We start from the raw sequence: 17,695 nt of genomic DNA on the forward strand, positions 1-17,695 counted from the left end.
CCATTTATAGCGTGTCGTATAACTTCATTAGTTACGTTAATAAAGTATAAAGCATTTCCGCTTATAATATAATGGTTATACATATGTAGAAAAGCGCGATTTTTTGTTGCTAGCTCCAGGTTCTCTAGAATTTTTCTTCCAAGGCCAGAAGGAAGAGAGCTATCATAGATACTACACTATTAGTTGCAAATCTTATCGGTTTCCAATAGACAAGAGTCGCGCGCTCTACGTCACCAAAATCCGTCAGATGTCGGAGCTGAGGAGGAGCTGAACAGATGTTGGAGTAGGCGGAATTTGTGCAGCTACAATACCAAGGCGATCATCAACGGGGCAGCGGCAACAACTGTTACAAGCAGTAAAAATAAGATAAAATTCAAACTCGTAGTGAAATTGCGGCAAGAGCCGAAATAAAGAGTCGTAGACATTTCGTTGCTGCACCGCGAACAAGGAGGGAGATCTGTGATGCGATGCTTCGGTGTATCTCACAGATGCACAGATACTCGCTTCACATTTTCGTGCAGTGTGCGGAAGGCAGGTCAAAATAATTTGGCTTACTGCGGAAGCGAGAGGAAGAGAAAAGTAACTGGCCGATCTCGATCTCGAACTCGAACTCGATCTCCGTCTCTATCTCTTTCTAGGGCCAGCTGTCGCCCATTTGGATCGGATCCGTATGCCACTAATATATATTATATCGTGTGGCTGCCACGTGTCGCAGTTCGTGGGCAAGTCCATTGGGCAATTGGTCAGTTCGGCCGAACAATGGCCAATTAGTATGCATGCGAGTTTGAAAAGTGAACTTGCGATTAGCCACAAAGTTGCCCAATATACAAATGTATGTACATACATATCTGCAAATACAGGGCAAGTTCTCTAAGTCGCACCAAGCTGAAGCGAGAGCTCGGTACTAAGTAGTAATTTGGTTTACTATAAGCATTTTAAAATATGTAATTTCCTTGATTAAATTGATTTTAATTTGATTTTATTTTTAGTCCAAGCCTAACAATTATTTATTTATACACCTTTAAATGACGTTGGACTTAGGTAGGCTTCACTGTGCCTGCGAATATGCAGATAGCTGCACCAGATCGGCTGCAGCAGCTGTAAAATCAATCAAAAACTTGTCAAATAAATGTCATGCATAAGCAATAAGTGAACAGGATGTGGCGAGTCCTCGGCCCTTGTCATCTTGCGGGTGCATAAATTGGCCATTGGCTGTCTTGGCTGTATTTGCCTGAGTTCTCTCTTAGGACTATTGCTCACAGGAAGGGTCCACTACGATTGCCGGCACTGATCCTGCTCCTCGCGCAGATAGTCGCCGATCTGCTGCACCACCATGGCACTGCACAGCTGAGCCAGCTCCACTTGATCCTCGGCGGTCTGGTGGGTCTGCACCAGGAGCAGGGATGCATTGTGCATGGATTGGGCCATCCCCAGATTGATTTCCGCCATCGCGTTGATGAAGCACACACTTCCGCCCGCAGGAGCTAGTGCATTAAGCGGGGCAGCCCCCAACATCTGGCACTTGGCCGGCAATTCGGCAATCTGTTGGACAAATTCCTGTACTCTGGCCAACGCCAGTTGACCCTGCAGACGGAAGTCTTCCAGAAGACTTCCCAAGTCGTCCGTACACCCACCCAGCTGTTGGGTCACATTTTCGTTGAGCTCATCCAGGCTCCAGGCTGGGTTGCAATCGGGATTGGACACCACCAACTGATTGGTCTCATAGATCACATCACTCAGTTGGGCCATAGCATTGGCGGTCAGGACCTCAATGTTGCCGGCAATATTTAGACGAGTGCGATTCATTTTCTCCTCCAACTGAATGGTTGTGCCGTCGCTGACATTTACGGCAATCTCCGCCAGATTGTCCACCACCATGGTAACAGGTCCATAGTTTGTAGTTTCTGCATCCGCCTGGCTCTCATAGCGGATCTCTTGGCAGTCCTGAAAAGCGGAGGGGATATGTAGAGGTACTCAAAGTACTTTAAAGTACTTAAAGTACTTTGAATTACTCACTGTACTTACTGCCAAAGTCAGCAAAAGCAGTGCAAGAACTGCAAGGGTTTGACTCATCATGTTTCTGTTATATTTCTCTAGTGCGACTGGCCCTCCACTTGACTTGGTATATATAGTCGAAAGATCCAAAGTGTCACGATAAGAGTATGTCTCATAGGAATCAGCACAGAAAACACAATTTCAGCATTAACTTGATTAACGGAGATGATGTGTTCGTGCATGACTGCGACTTGGTGCACTATGAAACTATTATAAATATTTCATTTGGTTACCCATATTACCGTAGTTTGTTCACTCGTTTCAAATATTAGTGTTTTTTTGTATTAAGGGTAGTATTAACTGCCGAAGTTTGCAGAAGTGACCTAGAGTTGATGACTAACTTGCAATACATAGTCGTTAGAGAGCGATATTACGATAAGAGTCTTCCTGATAAGCACATTAAGACACGAATGGGCCATTTGTCTAGTTCAGAACTTATTTTCAGCTTTGTTCGGAATTTGAATACCCTAGGTTTTCATATTTATCATATAAGACTTGAGTTACTTAGTCAGTAGTCATATATTTTAGTTCAGTGTTCATATAAGACTTGAGTTACTTAGTCAGTAGTCATATATTTTAGTTCAGTGGTTAAATATTACTTAGAAACAATGAGCATATATCATTTATTACGTAACACATTTACATTACATTACATTTATTTCTTAAAAATGATTTAATTCTTAGTCTTCATAGCTAAGGTAACCTGCCGATCTATAAATAAAAGCCAAGTTCATATGTGGTATCATACATTTTTCGGGAATCGATTTCATATAGTTTCAAGATGACAACAGTGCGGGTGTCATTGCTTCTACTTCAGGCGCTTCTTTGTGTGAGCAATATTATAAATATGAGGGATATATGGGTAAAAAGTAATATTACAGCAAAGATCTTACAGGTGCATGGCCACATCCAAAGAATTTGGGGACAAAATGGACCACTCTATGAGTCCACAAAGCAGCTAATAGCCAGCCAAAGCTCCAGTGCTGCCAGCATCTGGAACCTCAGCCAGCAGGCGATCGATCAGAAGATGGAGTACCTTCAAGAAGCTAAGGACACACTGGATGACCATCAGCAGGTGGTTAGTGGACGCTTGGAGATGTTCTTTGGAAGTCAGTACGGCGAAGAGTGGCGGGCATGCTCAAAGAAATACGAGCTCCAGGTGGCACACTTCAATCGAGAGCTGGTGGACAAGTACAGCGTCTGCCGGAATTCGCTGGATCACATCTCGGATCATTTTCAGGAGGAGATCGTGTTGGAAGCTAACTTCCTGAGTAAGGCTTCGCAGGAGATCACGGAGTTGTCGAGCACCTGCAGAATCTGGCAGCTCAAGCAGGCTGGTTTCAATCACGCCGGAGTTTTATTGTGCACCGTCGCTGGAATCGGGGGGATCAATCAGCGGATGACCAGCAGTCTGGAGCTTTGCGATGCAATTCTGCTGGAGATGTCCTTTGAAGACCTGGACACCCCTAGCTGCCTTTTCTACCATCATCTGAAGATGGAGTTCGATGAGCTCTTTGCGCAGATTGAGTCGTGTGCGATGAACTAGAGAGAATGTAATAAAGTGAAATGCATTATGAACTGTGGTACTTTGTCTATATTGTAGTGTTTTAACTTAGAAATAGTTCGAATTTTACCTAATGGAGGCACTCGCATTTAGCCACAGCAAAACTTATCTTGACCATTCATAAAAAGCTATAACAAAATTTAAATGTTCTCTCGAAAAACATTGCCCCGTGGAGTTTTATATATAACGTAACATTGGCGATAAGCCGGATTATCGCACCCTAATCAAGCTGCGCCACTCAAGAAAAACCAAGTGTGGTATCTGCGATAGTGTTTTACGAGCAATACTTCTTCCGATAATGAAGCTGGCCAAAATCCCTCCTCAGTTGCACTGAAATAGTTAACCGGGCAAAATGGTTGGAAGAGCATTGCTACTGCTGGCCTGTGTGCTGCTCTTCGCTGCTGGTGAAGCCCACCAGGAACTGGAGGATCTGCTGCAGAAGCAGCAGGTGGAGTTGCAGTTGTCTGGCGAGGAAGTGGCTGCTCTGCGTCCATTGTACCTAGAGTTCCAGGCGCAGTACAACTATCTGTACAGCTTGAGGCTCCAGAATGGCGATGGAAGTGACCAGAATCCCACGGAGGAGCCTGAACTGGATAGCAACTATCTACGGGCATTTGAAGACTTTCGCGACCAGTTCTCCATTTACTTGGACGAGCAACCTCGCGTTGTGTATGACACAAAATTGCCCACTGTCGACGAGATCATGGGACAGCCCAGTTCCGACCTCAGCGCGGATCAGAGGGCGGAATTCGAGGACCTAAGGGAGATTATTCAGGATGTGATTGATGAGGCACAGTTCGGCATTGACGACTTGGTGGAGAGGGCCATCCAACTGGAGACGAATCTGCTGAAGCTGAACAAGCCAAAGATTGTGACCGCAGCCATCGCCGGATTGGGATACATGTGGAACTACTGGGGCCGTGGAAGCCAGGCCGCCTACTGCAGTTACTCGCTGGTTCCAGAATTCCAGATAGGCCTGCAGGCCATTAACGATGGCGTTGATTGCTACACCCGCACCATGGCCTTGGTCCTGCGCATTCAGAATGAAACAGTGGCCGCTGTAAAGGAGGTTAAACGCAATGTCAGCAGTCTTGTGAAGATTTACAAGAAGATCGCCGCCAAGCAGACCACCGTGGGCAAAATCCTTTCGGGTACGGTAAACGCACTCAGTGCCATCCGCCGGGTACACGACATCATCGCTGTCGGAATCGATGTCTACGGCAAAATCAACAACCAGTTGCCGGAGGAAGCCCTCCACTCTGCGCAGTGTGGAGTGGTATTCGTCAACAGCATACCCCAAATGCTGGAAACGGCCCAGAACCTGACCACCTGCATTACCTACGTGAATCCGGATAAGCCCGACTTCGAGTTCACGCATCCCGAAGAGGATCGCTACTGGAACACTGGCGCTGATCCTCCGGAAATACCCCATGAAAACATCGTGGACGACGATGACGATGATACGGACTACCCGGAGTTGGACGACTATGAGGATCTCAGATAAGCTTTTGGAATTTCAACCCATTGGTAGATAAGTTACGTTTTGATAGTCGGGTCAATAAAGCACAGATAAGAATAAATTGATCATTGTGATTAACAATTATTGTTGAAATTATGGAAAGTTTGTGATTAAAAGTGCTCAGTATACAAAAAAGTGTGTGATTTATAATATAATAATTAATAAGAGTAAGCTTTAAAGCAAAAGATTCATAGAATAAGAGTCTTCACCCACTTATCTTTTCGTTCTTATCTTAACATGGGTAATCGAAAATTTGAATTGATTTATTGCACCGAAGGAACAGCGTTTTCTCTATTTTTAAAATGTACATATATTTAAAATATATTTGGTTAGATATAAAAATAGGTTTTTGAAAGTTTCGTTTTATGATAAACAAAAAATGTGGATTTTAGTGACTACACCTTAGATTTGGATGTTTGATTTTACACAGATCAATCTGATTCCGTTTCGCAAATGGCTCGTTGAGTATCCTAACTTCACTGCACACGATTGGTATTTATTGAAATATAAAAAAGATATATTTATGAGTTCTGAGAACCCGAAACATGTGAAGTGTTGCCTCCTCTTCAGTGGCAACTGCTACATAAAATGCACGCGGTTATCTCGGACAACGACTTGATAGATTGTCCGACTTGGTAGATGACTAGATTCTGGACTTGAGACTGGGAGTCTGACTAGACGTCGCTCTCCTTGAGCTGGCGGACATATTGCTCGCTCAGCGACTTGGGAATCCCTTCGAAATTGATGGTCGCCGGTCCAGCAGCCTGTGGCGAGCTCTGCGACTTGGATACATTTCTTCCTGTGGGACTGGGTGGCGGCTTCTCCGGCCCGAACGCCTGTGGTATGGCTATGACATCGGCCATTAGGGTTTGCCGACAGAGGGCGGATAGGGCGCTACCAGGACTCGGAGGTGGATTCTTGGGCTTCTTGTTGCCCCTGCGCAACTTTGAGGTTAGAGTGGCGAATCCCAGCTTACTGGAAATCTTGGCACTTCGGCTCACAGCTCTGGGTAAGCTATCGTAGGCACTGGAGTGGCCCACGCTCTCCTGATCCGTGGATGTGTCATGATAATGCTGTTGCTGTGCCGCCTCCTGGACAGCAGCTCCTCCAACTCCTCCACCCCGCATGCTGCCCGCACTGATGCTCTTTTGAAGCACCATGGATTCCGTTGGCTTAGTTGGAGTTTGGGGATCCTGGCGGGGAGTAACTGGAGCACTCTGAAGAAACTGCGCCTTGGCCAACTGAAGGCGTATGGCTCGCTCCGAAAGGGGAGTGACTGGACGGTCCGGCGCAAGAATCTGCGGTGGCGGAAACTCGAACTGCTTGGCCTTGGTTGGCGTATTGGGATGTTTACGCTGGATTCGTGGCAGGGTGTTATCCTGCTTATTGGGTAGAGTTAGCGGAACAGGTGACGGTGGAGGGGGATGCACCCGGGAGAAACTCGGTCCTGAGCTAGTCTTGGCTATCTTGTGCTCAATCTTGTTGCTGGCATTTGCACTGTGTGACTTGTGCAGAGAGTTTTTCTTGTATAGATGGGCTTTCCGAGGCGGAACTGGAGGATTGCCTAGCTCCTGATGTTTCTTGGACAATCTCTCGATGCTATCACTAGCCAGTGGCGGACGCACGAAGAGGATTCCCCGCCGGAAGTGTTCGCTACTTTGGCATTTCCGGAGTTCTTCCTTGCTGGGCGGATGGGTTATGCGGTCCAAACTTATGGACTTATACAGACTAAGGGGCCTGAGAGGGCATCTGGACTTCTCTGGTTTATACACCTTCTCCGATTTCTCCTCCGTGGGACTGTCCAGCTCCTTCTCTATCACAGCTAGGCCTTCCGCAGCACTTGGTTGTGGGATGGTAGTGAAGATTTTCCGTTTGGTCTTCACAAAGACATTGGCATTGGTGTTGTACGTCCGATTGTGTTCTGGCAGAGGAGGAGGAATAAAGGCTCCCAGCTTTGTGGGTGGAGTAACTATTGAAGAAGGAGTGCTTGAAGTAGCAGGAGTGGTGGATGCAGAGGAAGATATGGATGGATCAAGTGCCACAAGGTGCACTGGAGCAGGCGCCACACACTGGCTCTGCTCAATGAGTTCTCCCGGCTTGACCTTCAGTGAACCGTAGACTATGTCTTCCCTGACAGTAGCCACCTCATGCTCATTAGTCGTCGAGCTCAGCCGGAAGTCATCATCCAAGGAGCGCTGCTTCAGCCGGAAATTCTTGCGACGCAATCGTCGCGGTGTCTCCAAAACCGAGTGGGTATCCGCATCACTGCTGTCGCTCTCCGTCTTGCTGTTCTGGCGGGAACCCATTTTTCGCAGTCGCAGCAGTTTTTTCTTAGCCGAGGCATTTGCATTGGTTACACCATTACTAATGCCACTGGCACTGGGATTGGCATTCACGGTGGGCAAACTGGAGCGGCACAAAGTGCCCGTTGTGGTGCTAGTTTCCGTTTCGTGCTCCATCGGTGAGGCTGCACTGGCACTGTTGTCATCCTGAGCCAATCGATCCCGGCTGGAGTTGTCGCAGGTGGCATAGGCAGAGCTGGAGTCCAACTGCTGGCCATCCTCGCTGGTAATGTTGATATCCGGCACAATGTCGCGTGGATAGCGATTGGTGCCACCCTCTAGAAGGTCATTAGAATTAGAGTTAGGTGCAGGTGGCATAAGTGAGAGAAATCCTTACGTATGCTTAGCTTGAGGCACTGCAGGCATTCATAGAGTCCTTGGAGTTCCTCCAGGTACTCCAGCGTTCGCTCCTGCATGGTTTCCTGGCAGCAGGCCTCGTCCAAAGGCGATTTTTGGCTCTGAAACGACATGTTGTTAGCAAAAGCAGGTTTCAAGTAGTCAGTGCATCTCACCAGCTCGGTCAGTCGTCCCAGTTCGCTCTGGACATCGGATATGGCGTTGAGCACGCCCGCCTTCATCAGGTTGTTGGAGTAGTACGGATAAATGCTACGAATGCTCAGCAATGCGGCCTGGCAGTCCCGCATGGACGGGTGTTCCAGCAGATCGGGTGAGGCATTCTTCAGCTGGCCAAACAGCTCATCGGCACGTTTCAGTGCTCCCAGCAAGGGAGCCAAATTTGTGTGCGACTCGAAGCTCTGGACGCGACGCGAATTGCTGGAGGGAATGAGCAGCTATTAGTTTACGGAGGATCGGGTTTTCCGACTGGCACCTACACATAGTCGTTGCACTGCACCTCCTCGTACTTGTATATGGGCGTCTGCTGCTCCACCAGAGTGTGGGCGGTGACCAGTGGAGAGGCGGTGTCGTGGATGTGCTCCTCCACCTCCACCATCACAGCCTCCGGCTCGTCGTACTTTTTGAACTCGTGATCGGTGAGGGCGTCGGTGTCCTCGACCTCTTTCAGATCGTTGACGTCGTTTAGGGAGAGGGATGAAGCCTGCTGGGAGATGGCCTGGGCCAGATTGCAGTTGGGTGACACACTGTCCAGGGACAGGGAGCGGCTGAGCGTGGGCGAGTGATCAGCTGCCACTGTGGGAAAGTGGAGGATTACCTTCAGATCTAGTAGATAGTTTCATACCCACCTTTATTGCACTCCTTGTTGATGCGCCTTACATCTATGGGGCAGTAGCCAGGATGCAGGAGGGCAAAAGTGGATGCTTCCGGCCCAATACCCCTAGCTTTCTCCCACTCGTAAAGCTTCCTAGTGAACTTCCGCGAGATGCCCTCGAACTTCATCACCTCTCCATCCGAAGTCTTGACCTCAATATTCTTGGTATGGTCTGGTACCACAATGGCCTTTAGGCGGGACAATCTGTAAAAATATTCAGGGTTTAGTCATCAATAGAGAAGGATTTTCGACTTTCTACAAACTTTTCTTTCTCGTGCGGCCTGTGCTTGTACCATCGATCGTCATCGGATCCCCTTCTTGTGGACTGACTGTGCTTGGATCCTCGCTTCAGGGAGTCAGTGTCCGAGGTAGTGCCGCCACCAGGAGCGCACTTCAGCCGATTCCATTGCTCTGTGGACAAGGTGTATTATTAAATATGACTGCAAAAGGAAAACCCATGCCAAATACCAACCTAACTTCTTCTGAAACTTCTCGGGCAGATCCTTCTGGTCCGGCAAAGCGCACAATCCCTGGCCCTCTAACTTCAGTTGACCCATGCTCCACAGGTTCCAGTCGATCTTGGGCTTAACATCGCCACTTTGGCTCTTCGCCGTGGGACTTGCTGCGGGTTCTGAGGAGGCGATCGATCCTGCAGAGCAATTTTGCTGCTTGGCCCTCCATTTGCTAAGCTTCTTTTTGAACTGCGGGGTTAGATTCTGCTCCAGCTGGGCTGTGGACATGAGTTCGTTGTGCAACAGTTGTGTGGGCGAGTGCTCCTCACTGCTGCGCTTTCCACTACCAGCGCCTCCGCCGGCTGCTCCACTTCCCAGTTTGATACCTAAAATGGTGGGTTAGGTTTCGGTTAGAACATTCTTGGATATGTTGGGGATTGCTTTGGGGATTCCTACTGCGGTTGCTGGCGCTGGAACGCTCTAACTCGAGTTGCTTGCCCTTAAACTCTGAATCTAGTTTGAGTACGAGAAGTTGATAATGTTGAAATATCTCGTCATCTGCGTTCTGTGGGAAATTCTTACAGTTTGGCGTAGTGGGTTCCGAGAAATCACCACTGGACAGATCCTCGCTCTCTGCAACATGCCACAAGGTTAGAGAAGTTTCGTTATGATAAAGGGATTGTGGCGTGAAACCATCCCCCACTTTGACCCACCAAATTCACCAAAGAAATCCGATTGCCTGGAAGGACTGCTGGGCACGGAGGAGGTGCCTGGCGAATGGACACGACGCATGCGCGAATCCTTGGGACTCTTGAGCGGCGAGTGCAGTTGGGGCAGATCACTATACATCTGGTTCACCTGGTTGAGATTCAGTGGACTCGGTGGCACCTTTTGTCGTCGACTGCTGGTGGCCTTAATCTCCGCCACATGATCTTCTGGAAGGACCTCAAAGTCGGAAAAGGCTTTCGACCTTCGCAATGACTTGCTGGATGAGGATTTGGTTGGTAGTGGCGGTGCTGTGGACTTAATATTGTCCAGGCGTTCGTCAGTGGCGGACTTTCGTAACTCCACCTCAAAGTTGGAGTCGCGGGATTCGCAGCGGGTATCACTTTTAGAGGAATCACGACCTGGAAAGGGGTTGAAATTACTCTAACAAATTGTAAAGTATGTAACATTAAGAGCATTACGATAATTCTGTCGGGTGGTGGCCTCAAGATCATCCATGGAGCTGGCCGAGCTGATGGTACCTGGTGTCCCACCCGTATCGCTCATAATATGACCGGAGGAGGAGCTGATGATGCTGTCCGCGGAACTGCTACCGGCTGCCGCGCTAATGGGCACCTTGAGGTATCTGATAAACATAAAAATAAATAAACAATAGAATGGCGCCTACGGCAGTAACTATGCGCATTACAAACCTCTCCACCTCGTGGTTGAGTGGCATCAGGACGTGGTTTTCCGGAGCACCTGGTCCCGAAGGCGGCACATTGGCCCGCTCCCACTTAAAGGCGGCCTTGACCTTGGTCCACTTGGACACCTTGGCCTTGTTGTCGCTGTAGGTGCTCTGACGCCTCAGGATATATGGTCGCGATGAGCTCAGCTTTAGGCTGGGACGATCGCCCTTCATGAACACGTTTATGTCCTCCTCCATCATGGATTTGCTGCGCTCGCGAATACTGCATGATAAAATGTAATTGTATTTTATGAATTATATTCATACGCAGATAATGAGTACCGCTTAAACTTTCCCTGCTTGAAGGGCGGCACCACCTCAGTGCCCATCAGGGATTCCAGCCAGGTGAGGGAGTGCTCCAGATCGAACTGGTGGTCAGTATTGTTGGAGCGAGGCGGCTTGATGGGTGGCAGCTGATGGGCGGCTTGACTGGTGGAAGGCACATCATCATCAACAGCTGCCAGCTCAGCTTCCCGTTCGCCCGCCTCGTTGTCGGCAATGGTGGCCAGTCGGTGCTCCAGGAATCCCTCCAGCAAAGCGTAGGTGCGGGTCAGCTCGTCCATGGCTTCGATGGCGGAGTTGAGGCGAGTTTTCAGCGGTTCAATGGTGCCCCGATCCGCCCGATAAGGATGGCACTTGGAGCAGGAGTGCTTGCCCAGTTCGCAGACGGGCAGATCCTTGGCCTCTCTCCTCTCGAATTTCGGGGAGGCAGAGAGATTGCGGGCACGGGTGGCCACCGTCGGAAACTGGAAGATATTCTCCTCCGTGCGACCGCACATCGCCGGCGGAGCGGTGGGCAAGGACTCATAGTGCAGGACATTCTGCCGGGATCGAGTTCGTCGTGGCTTCGGCGGTGGTTGCGGAGGCGGAGGTGGCTTGTCCCACTCCATATCGATAGCGCTCAATAGGAACTTGTTTGTTTACTCGGCCCGATACGCCACTAAAAACGCACACAAGACAAGAATATCCGAGAATTATCAAAAATCGGGAGGGAGATTGTTTATAGAAGAGGAAGACCAATGTGGAACGTCCGCCGCCAAACACACGCACACACCCACACACACACACACACGAACGAGTCCTAAAGTGTAACGATTAAATCCGCGAAATGTAAACAATATTTTCGAAAATCCCATTTCAGCACGTTTCCCCACATGTGCGAAAGTTTTGAATATTTCCCAAAAATATGCACGCGTGTGGTCACTTAACCGAAACGGAGAACCGATCCGGAATGCACTGTGTTATTGTGTAGCGTATTGTATATTGTGTTTTGGGTCTTGATTACGGTTTTTGGCCCAACAACTGGATGCCATCGTGCGTCGAGAGGCCCGCCGAAGAACAAATAAAATCACGCCGCAAACCAAACTATTTTTAAAACGCTGACACTCTTTTGTTTGCCTCCCCATGGCGATCGCACTACGGCACCACAACACACCCAGTGTTCCGCTGGCCCCCTTCTCGATCGCCCCTCGCAAAGTGCGCAACACTTCCTTTATTCCACTTTTAGGTTACACGCAATTAATATTTCCAATTTATGCGAAAGTGCACGCACTCGCGGAGAAATGTGCTGCATGGATAGATGTATGGATGGATGGATGGAGGTGGACCGGTGGAACAGTGGGTGGGGTGGGTGAATGGGTGGATGGGTGGTGCTGCGAACAGATCATGTGTATCTGAACTCGGCGGCCCCCATTACTTTCGCCACTTTCCGAACGTTATATCCAAACTGTTGCCACACATTGAATACACACATTTTTCTTTTCTCCGCTCGACTTTTCTTCCTGGCTGCGCTTCTTTTGTTTAATGGGTTTATGCGCAAGGTTGTCGGTCTATTTTTGGTGTTTTGTTGAAAGGAAAAACAATAACAAATTATTACTTGCACTTTTCCTATGCACACTCGGTCGTCCGCACCGCCGCGGAATTTTCATCGGTCACTCGCTCCCCCTCTCTCTCTCTCACACTCTCACGGATACTCGCGATTTTCCGCGGCTCGGAAATTCCGTATACGTCCGTTCCGCTCGTCGGTCGAAGCTATTCTGAGCGGCACGGCGTTTTTGAACACATCGGAAATGTTAAAAATATTGAGATTTATTTATAGAGAGTACGGCCAGTGTTATGATCTCTTTGCTGTTTTCTAAATGTCTCTTAGAATATAATAAGTCGGTGGTTTAAAGCCTTATCGAGAATATCTTAAACTATATAAAAATGTAACTACATGATTACATGATTGTAAAATACGTAATTTAACGTTTTTGTACCACTTACGTAGTAGATATTGAGTACAAACCTATGTATTATTCGAATAAACGTAATAATCAAAATTATTTTCGAAAAGACCGTTAGAAACATTCAAATGCTGGCTGTAGCGGTACAATTAGCCAAGTTCTCAACCAAGGTGCGTGATCAGACTATCTAGCAGCGACAGTGCGGTAAACTGAAGTTTACTAACGAAAGGTTGGCAGTTCTGGCCGGCGAGGTTATGCAAAGCGAGAAGTTTGGATTCCGGTAAATAGTAATATTTCTGAAAGAAATGCAGTCCATTCTGTCCTCAATGCGGGCACTGGCCCTGCGCCAGAACACGGCGGAGTCCCTCCGCCTGCTGCACCTTTCCGCCGTGAGCGAGGCGGCCCGCAAAGGAACTCGGGAGAAGGCCCGCAAGAAGAAAGTCAAGGTGGAAGTGAAGAAGGTTGGATTCATCCCGCACAACCAGCGCAACAAGAAGTAGGTTGTGAACTAGAAGTCCATAGCACCGACATAACCTTCGTTCTTCTCTAGAATCAATGTAAAACGGGCGGACAAACATGTGGACGACTCCTGGAAACAGGTGCCCAAAGATGACTGCTATGTGGGGCGCTATTACCGCTGGCCAGTGTACTCAGTGCAGGAAGCCATCCAGTGCCATCGGGAGACGCATCATCCCAGCATGTACAATGTACCCAATGCTCCGCTCAATGTGGACATTGAACTCAACATGCAGGCGGAGAAGATCACTCGGTTTGTGGATAACTTCCAGCGCATGGCCATGATTCCGCACAAGTTTGAGCACGGCGAGGAGCGGAAGATCATTGTTTTCACCAAGGGAAATGTGAGTGGACCTCCTTAGTTGCGAAATCATAAAACAACATCTTGAAATTCATTTCCAGAATGAAGTCCTGGAGGCAAGGGAAGCTGGCGCCTCGCTAGTCGGCGGCGTGGAGCTCATCAAGGACATTACCAACGGCGAGCTACTGCTCTCCGACTATCAGTACATCATTGCCCATCCAAATATACTGGCCGAGCTGGTGGCCCTGCGAGGCCTGATGAAGCGCAAGTTTCCCAATCCCAAGAGCGAGACGCTGGGCACCAACCTGGCCGAGATGATCGTCAAGTTCTCCAGCGGCATTAGTTACAGTGCTGCCAAGGATGAGTACCAGCAAAACTTTGGCCTGATCACCGCCAGTGTGGGCACTTTGGACATGGATGCCCAGAAGCTGGAGGACAACATCAAGTTCCTGCTGCAGGATATCAACACTATGAGGCCTAAGCGCGAGGGACGTTTCATCACACGTGTCTTGCTGAAAAGCCCGCCCAGCAGTGAGCAGCTGAAAATCGATCCCTATGTCTACGTTCCAGAGTTGTGGGACAAGAGCACGGCGAAGGTGAAAAGGGAGGAGACCAAAAAGCAGACAGAGCCGGCGGAACCCCAAGAAGCAGTTGCCTCCAATTAGTTAATACAGAAGCTTATGTATTTTTGTTGATGGATTGTTTGTGCATACTTTAAACTTACATCTCCTAGAGTCCTAAACAGTCTACTTTACTTTGACAGCTTTTAATGGCATTCAGGCCTTCTGGGTGGCAGTGCTGCGTTGTTGGTGCTGGCGCATCATCTCCAGCTGCTTGACGCGGGTGTAGGCGGCGCTGGCCACCAGGACCACCACATTGGACGTCCACCAGAGCGCCGATCGAACGTCGTGGTAATACTGGGTGGCGATCACCGTTTGAGCGCAGGCCTTGGCCGTTCCCGAGATATTATGCGTCAAAGCGGATGTGACCTAAAATATCGATCGGCTTAGATAAGCATTTAACACGTGAATTGCTTGATTACCTTGATTTCCAGCGCGGTGACAAATCCAATGGCAAAGCCACAAATGCCACTCAGCACCATCGCGGCCCAGAACCAAGAAGCCCACAGGTGCGGATACGTGATAATGCTCTCCAGCTCGCCATTAATGATGATCAGGGGAAGAAAGAGCAACGTGGAGTAGAGATTATTGTAGTAGCTAAGCAGCCACACCTCTTGGTTGACATACGCCAATGATTTCTTCGTCTGAATAGAAAACATGGCCAAGGCAAGCGAGCTAAGCACCCCAAAGATGGTTCCCCGCCACGAGAACACCTCCGTGAGGCTTTCCTGGTCCACTCCCAGCCAGAATCCAATGACAATAACGCCACAGCACAGCAGGCACTTGAAGCTGGTTCGTTGGCGGAGAATCACGTAGGTAAGGACCACACTGAACACAGTGGTCAGGGAGCGCCCGATGTAGTAGAAGGCCACTGTGACGTAGGACAGCGACAGGTTGTTGGCCCCAATCATCAGGGTATAGAGCACAGATAGAGGCAGGATCTTGCGGAAGGTGTCGATGTCCAGGGGATTACCCTCGGGAAACGTAAACACCGATGGGTACTTCCTGCTCAGACGGCTGGCCACGAAACATATCACCGTGGAAACCACGCATTGGAACCAGGACATAAAGAGCGGAGCTCCCAGGTTCACTGTATCGCTGCTCAGCAGGTGCTTATTCACAAACACCGTCAATATCGAGGTGCACCTGTGGAAGTCGGAAGTCATGGAACTGCAGACGGCGCACAGATGGGGCTCTTTTGCATTACTCACCAGTAAAGTGACACGACGAAGAATATCTTCAGGTATTTGTTTACCAGCCGGTTGTGCTCCTCCAGATTCTTGTACATTTCGGAGTTTCGGGAATTACAGTCCGATTTGTGCGAGGCAAAAGTAATTGTGCGCTTATTTTTACACGTATCTGCTACCCGGTCTGCCGATCAGCTGTTTTCGCCGAGAACATTTCAGTCGAGTGCGGGGGTGGATTTAAGAGTTGTTGCTTATAAGTTGTGAGATTAAAATACAGAATGATATAAAAATCATCAAAACCTTTATTGCTGTTTTGTTTTTAAATGTTCTAATCAAAAACGTTAATTCAAATTTATTCGTTACAAATAACGACTTATTTTATTAGCCAAATTTTATTCTGTTGGGTGTGCTAACTGAACTTGTTGCGGCAAAAAGTCCATGCTTCCATTTTGATAACCGAATATTATGTTAAATACATTTATTTTGAGACGTGCTCGTAAAGTGCTTGTGTGGTGAGTGCCTTATGCGGTGATTCAGATGTGTTCTTTATTCGTTTCTTTTAAATCCTAGTTCTTTTTAAAAAATATACACTGCTCGTAGTGCTGTTTTTGCGTTTATTGCCACTGTTTTTCTTAGGGTACTCTCTTTACTTGGTAATTCAAGTCAACAATGCCCAAAATATATGAATATTATAGTTATTATTCTCTGTTAATCTCTCTCGCTGGTTATAAATACAAGGACTATGGATATTTGGCCTACTTCTCCCATTCGCGGAACTCGGTTCCATCTGGAGGCTTCACGGTGACTTTCTCCTTGCCCACCTCATTCCAGTTGGTGCTGAGCACGGTGCCTCCGGATTCCGAGAAGGACTTGTTCATGGCCTTTTGGACCTCGGGCGAGGATGTGCTGTAGATCTTCTTGAACAGGTTGTTGAGGGCCGTCTCGCCCTTAGCCTCCTTCTCGTCGATCTTCTCCTCCTCGCTGACCAGCTGGTCCCAGTTCTTGGCCTTGGGCTTCACCGGCGCAGCCACGATGACCTTTTCCTCTAGATCCTCCCAGCGAATACCCGTCTCCTTGGCCAGGGTGATTTCCACTTTGGAGGGAACGGCCTTGTAGGAGGACCGCTCCACCACAATGGGATGAAGCAGCTTCAGGTCCAGCTCATAGCCATCCGCCGTCATATGGACTCGCTTCTCGGAAATCTCCACAGCGAAGTTCTTATCGGCGGCGTTCTTCAGGAGCACGGTGATGACCACCTTTGTCTCCGATTGGTACCAGTCGTGGCGCACGGACATCTTGCTGATTCAGCGGTAATCGAAAATGGGAATTATTGAGGGTGAGATTCCCCTACAATTGTTTACTCCTTGCCCACTAAATGAGGTTTATTTTTGACGGAATTATCCAGAATGCTAGGCAAATTAATGTGACTAAAGGGCAGTGCTACCAGATGTAAAATGAGAGTCGACAATCGATTACTTGCAACTTCACACAAGTGGCAGCGCTCTTAAGGGTTTAAAATAATAATATCGATAGCAATTGAAGAACCGGTTCAGAAATCAGGGCTGTGAGCTTCGAATTACGTTAGTAATGACTCGAACCTATTTGGAAACGTTAGGTCCTGTATGTAATTTCCAACACTGCACATTAAGGCGCCAATTTTCCATTCACAAATTTTTCGCATTTTTTGTTTGAACTTTTCATCACGATTAAAATCATTTCAACAAACTGAAAACTTTTAAAATGCAAACTTCAAAAAAGAAAAACTAAATAATAAGCCATTTTGATTTTATACATGGATACAAATCCAGGGGAAAATCAATCCTAGTCTGCGCACACCAACTGCAAAACCAACTGCAGCCAACTAAAAACAAAGTTTTGGCCAATTTACGTGCACTCGAATGTGGTACTTCGCTCTGGGGCAAACAGCAGTCGAAATCGCATAAGTCCCGACGACAGCCAACATAAATTCCAGTCATCCGGCTGCCACTCCCCCGAAGAAATCCGCATCTACATCGATGCGCCATCAAAGTTTGTCCACGGTGACAGCGGAATTGAAAAGTGTGCGAGGGGCAGGGCAAGTGGCTCAGAAAGTATTTGCTCTCTAAGTTTTATGACTTGTACTCGACTTTTTTTGTTTGTTTGCGTTTCCGATCAATTGACTATTATCTTTCGAGGTTTGGAGAGCAACTGCTGAAACTCGGTAGACACGCCACTTTTGCGTGTGAGTGCGGCA

At 48.2% G+C, this 17,695-nt stretch overlaps 7 protein-coding genes and 1 long non-coding RNA gene across 12 annotated transcripts; 4 read left to right on the plus strand and 4 right to left on the minus strand.

Moving 5' to 3' along the window:
• The first annotated feature begins 95 nt into the window (after positions 1 to 95).
• Positions 96 to 988, plus strand: LOC122620786. Its single transcript, XR_006326152.1, has 2 exons — positions 96 to 579; positions 639 to 988. It is a non-coding gene; the product is annotated as an uncharacterized LOC122620786 (long non-coding RNA).
• LOC122620785 lies at positions 958 to 2,228 on the minus strand. Of its 2 annotated transcripts, none has more exons than XM_043798408.1 (2): positions 2,026 to 2,228; positions 958 to 1,944 (listed from the first exon to the last, which is right to left on the minus strand). In XM_043798408.1, exons 1-2 carry the CDS (start codon positions 2,074 to 2,076, stop codon positions 1,273 to 1,275), a joined length of 723 nt encoding a protein of 240 aa, XP_043654343.1. In that variant the 5' UTR covers positions 2,077 to 2,228; the 3' UTR covers positions 958 to 1,272. The 2 variants fall into 2 exon arrangements, with proteins under 2 accessions (XP_043654343.1, XP_043654342.1); XM_043798407.1 differs by having other exon boundaries at positions 2,017 to 2,227.
• Positions 2,229 to 2,836: 608 nt separating this feature from the next.
• LOC122621674 lies at positions 2,837 to 3,602 on the plus strand. The gene is made up of 2 exons (XM_043799623.1): positions 2,837 to 2,884; positions 2,951 to 3,602. Exons 1-2 carry the CDS (start codon positions 2,837 to 2,839, stop codon positions 3,599 to 3,601), a joined length of 699 nt encoding a protein of 232 aa, XP_043655558.1. The 3' UTR covers position 3,602.
• A 356-nt stretch (positions 3,603 to 3,958) lies between these two features.
• On the plus strand, positions 3,959 to 5,366 carry LOC122620813. The gene has a single exon (XM_043798447.1). The coding sequence runs from the start codon at positions 3,972 to 3,974 to the stop codon at positions 5,121 to 5,123; it is 1,152 nt and encodes a 383-aa protein (XP_043654382.1). The 5' UTR covers positions 3,959 to 3,971; the 3' UTR covers positions 5,124 to 5,366.
• An 85-nt stretch (positions 5,367 to 5,451) lies between these two features.
• LOC122620812 lies at positions 5,452 to 12,628 on the minus strand. Of its 4 annotated transcripts, XM_043798446.1 has the most exons (14): positions 12,490 to 12,628; positions 10,896 to 11,553; positions 10,579 to 10,836; positions 10,348 to 10,511; positions 9,874 to 10,287; positions 9,743 to 9,793; positions 9,617 to 9,673; positions 9,181 to 9,546; positions 8,972 to 9,119; positions 8,683 to 8,912; positions 8,314 to 8,629; positions 7,993 to 8,254; positions 7,818 to 7,938; positions 5,452 to 7,758 (listed from the first exon to the last, which is right to left on the minus strand). In XM_043798446.1, the coding sequence occupies exons 2-14, from the start codon at positions 11,501 to 11,503 to the stop codon at positions 5,813 to 5,815; spliced, it is 4,941 nt and encodes a 1,646-aa protein (XP_043654381.1). In that variant the 5' UTR covers positions 11,504 to 11,553; positions 12,490 to 12,628; the 3' UTR covers positions 5,452 to 5,812. The 4 variants fall into 4 exon arrangements, with proteins under 4 accessions (XP_043654381.1, XP_043654378.1, XP_043654380.1 ...); XM_043798443.1 differs by having other exon boundaries at positions 9,617 to 9,793; XM_043798445.1 differs by lacking the exon at positions 12,490 to 12,628 and adding an exon at positions 12,365 to 12,380 and having other exon boundaries at positions 9,617 to 9,793.
• Positions 12,629 to 13,073: 445 nt separating this feature from the next.
• Positions 13,074 to 14,389, plus strand: LOC122619176 (50S ribosomal protein L1). The gene is made up of 3 exons (XM_043795934.1): positions 13,074 to 13,334; positions 13,389 to 13,698; positions 13,757 to 14,389. The coding sequence occupies exons 1-3, from the start codon at positions 13,144 to 13,146 to the stop codon at positions 14,318 to 14,320; spliced, it is 1,065 nt and encodes a 354-aa protein (XP_043651869.1). The 5' UTR covers positions 13,074 to 13,143; the 3' UTR covers positions 14,321 to 14,389.
• Positions 14,341 to 15,712, minus strand: LOC122619177 (GDP-fucose transporter 1). The gene is made up of 3 exons (XM_043795935.1): positions 15,487 to 15,712; positions 14,698 to 15,421; positions 14,341 to 14,644 (listed from the first exon to the last, which is right to left on the minus strand). Exons 1-3 carry the CDS (start codon positions 15,561 to 15,563, stop codon positions 14,432 to 14,434), a joined length of 1,014 nt encoding a protein of 337 aa, XP_043651870.1. The 5' UTR covers positions 15,564 to 15,712; the 3' UTR covers positions 14,341 to 14,431.
• A 347-nt stretch (positions 15,713 to 16,059) lies between these two features.
• On the minus strand, positions 16,060 to 16,919 carry LOC122619178 (protein SGT1 homolog). The gene has a single exon (XM_043795936.1). It carries the CDS (start codon positions 16,755 to 16,757, stop codon positions 16,218 to 16,220), a length of 540 nt encoding a protein of 179 aa, XP_043651871.1. The 5' UTR covers positions 16,758 to 16,919; the 3' UTR covers positions 16,060 to 16,217.
• Between the last annotated feature and the right edge of the window lie 776 nt (positions 16,920 to 17,695).

Source organism: Drosophila teissieri, chromosome 3R, assembly GCF_016746235.2.
Source record: "Drosophila teissieri strain GT53w chromosome 3R, Prin_Dtei_1.1, whole genome shotgun sequence".
In the NCBI taxonomy this organism is placed as follows: Eukaryota; Metazoa; Arthropoda; class Insecta; order Diptera; family Drosophilidae; genus Drosophila; species Drosophila teissieri.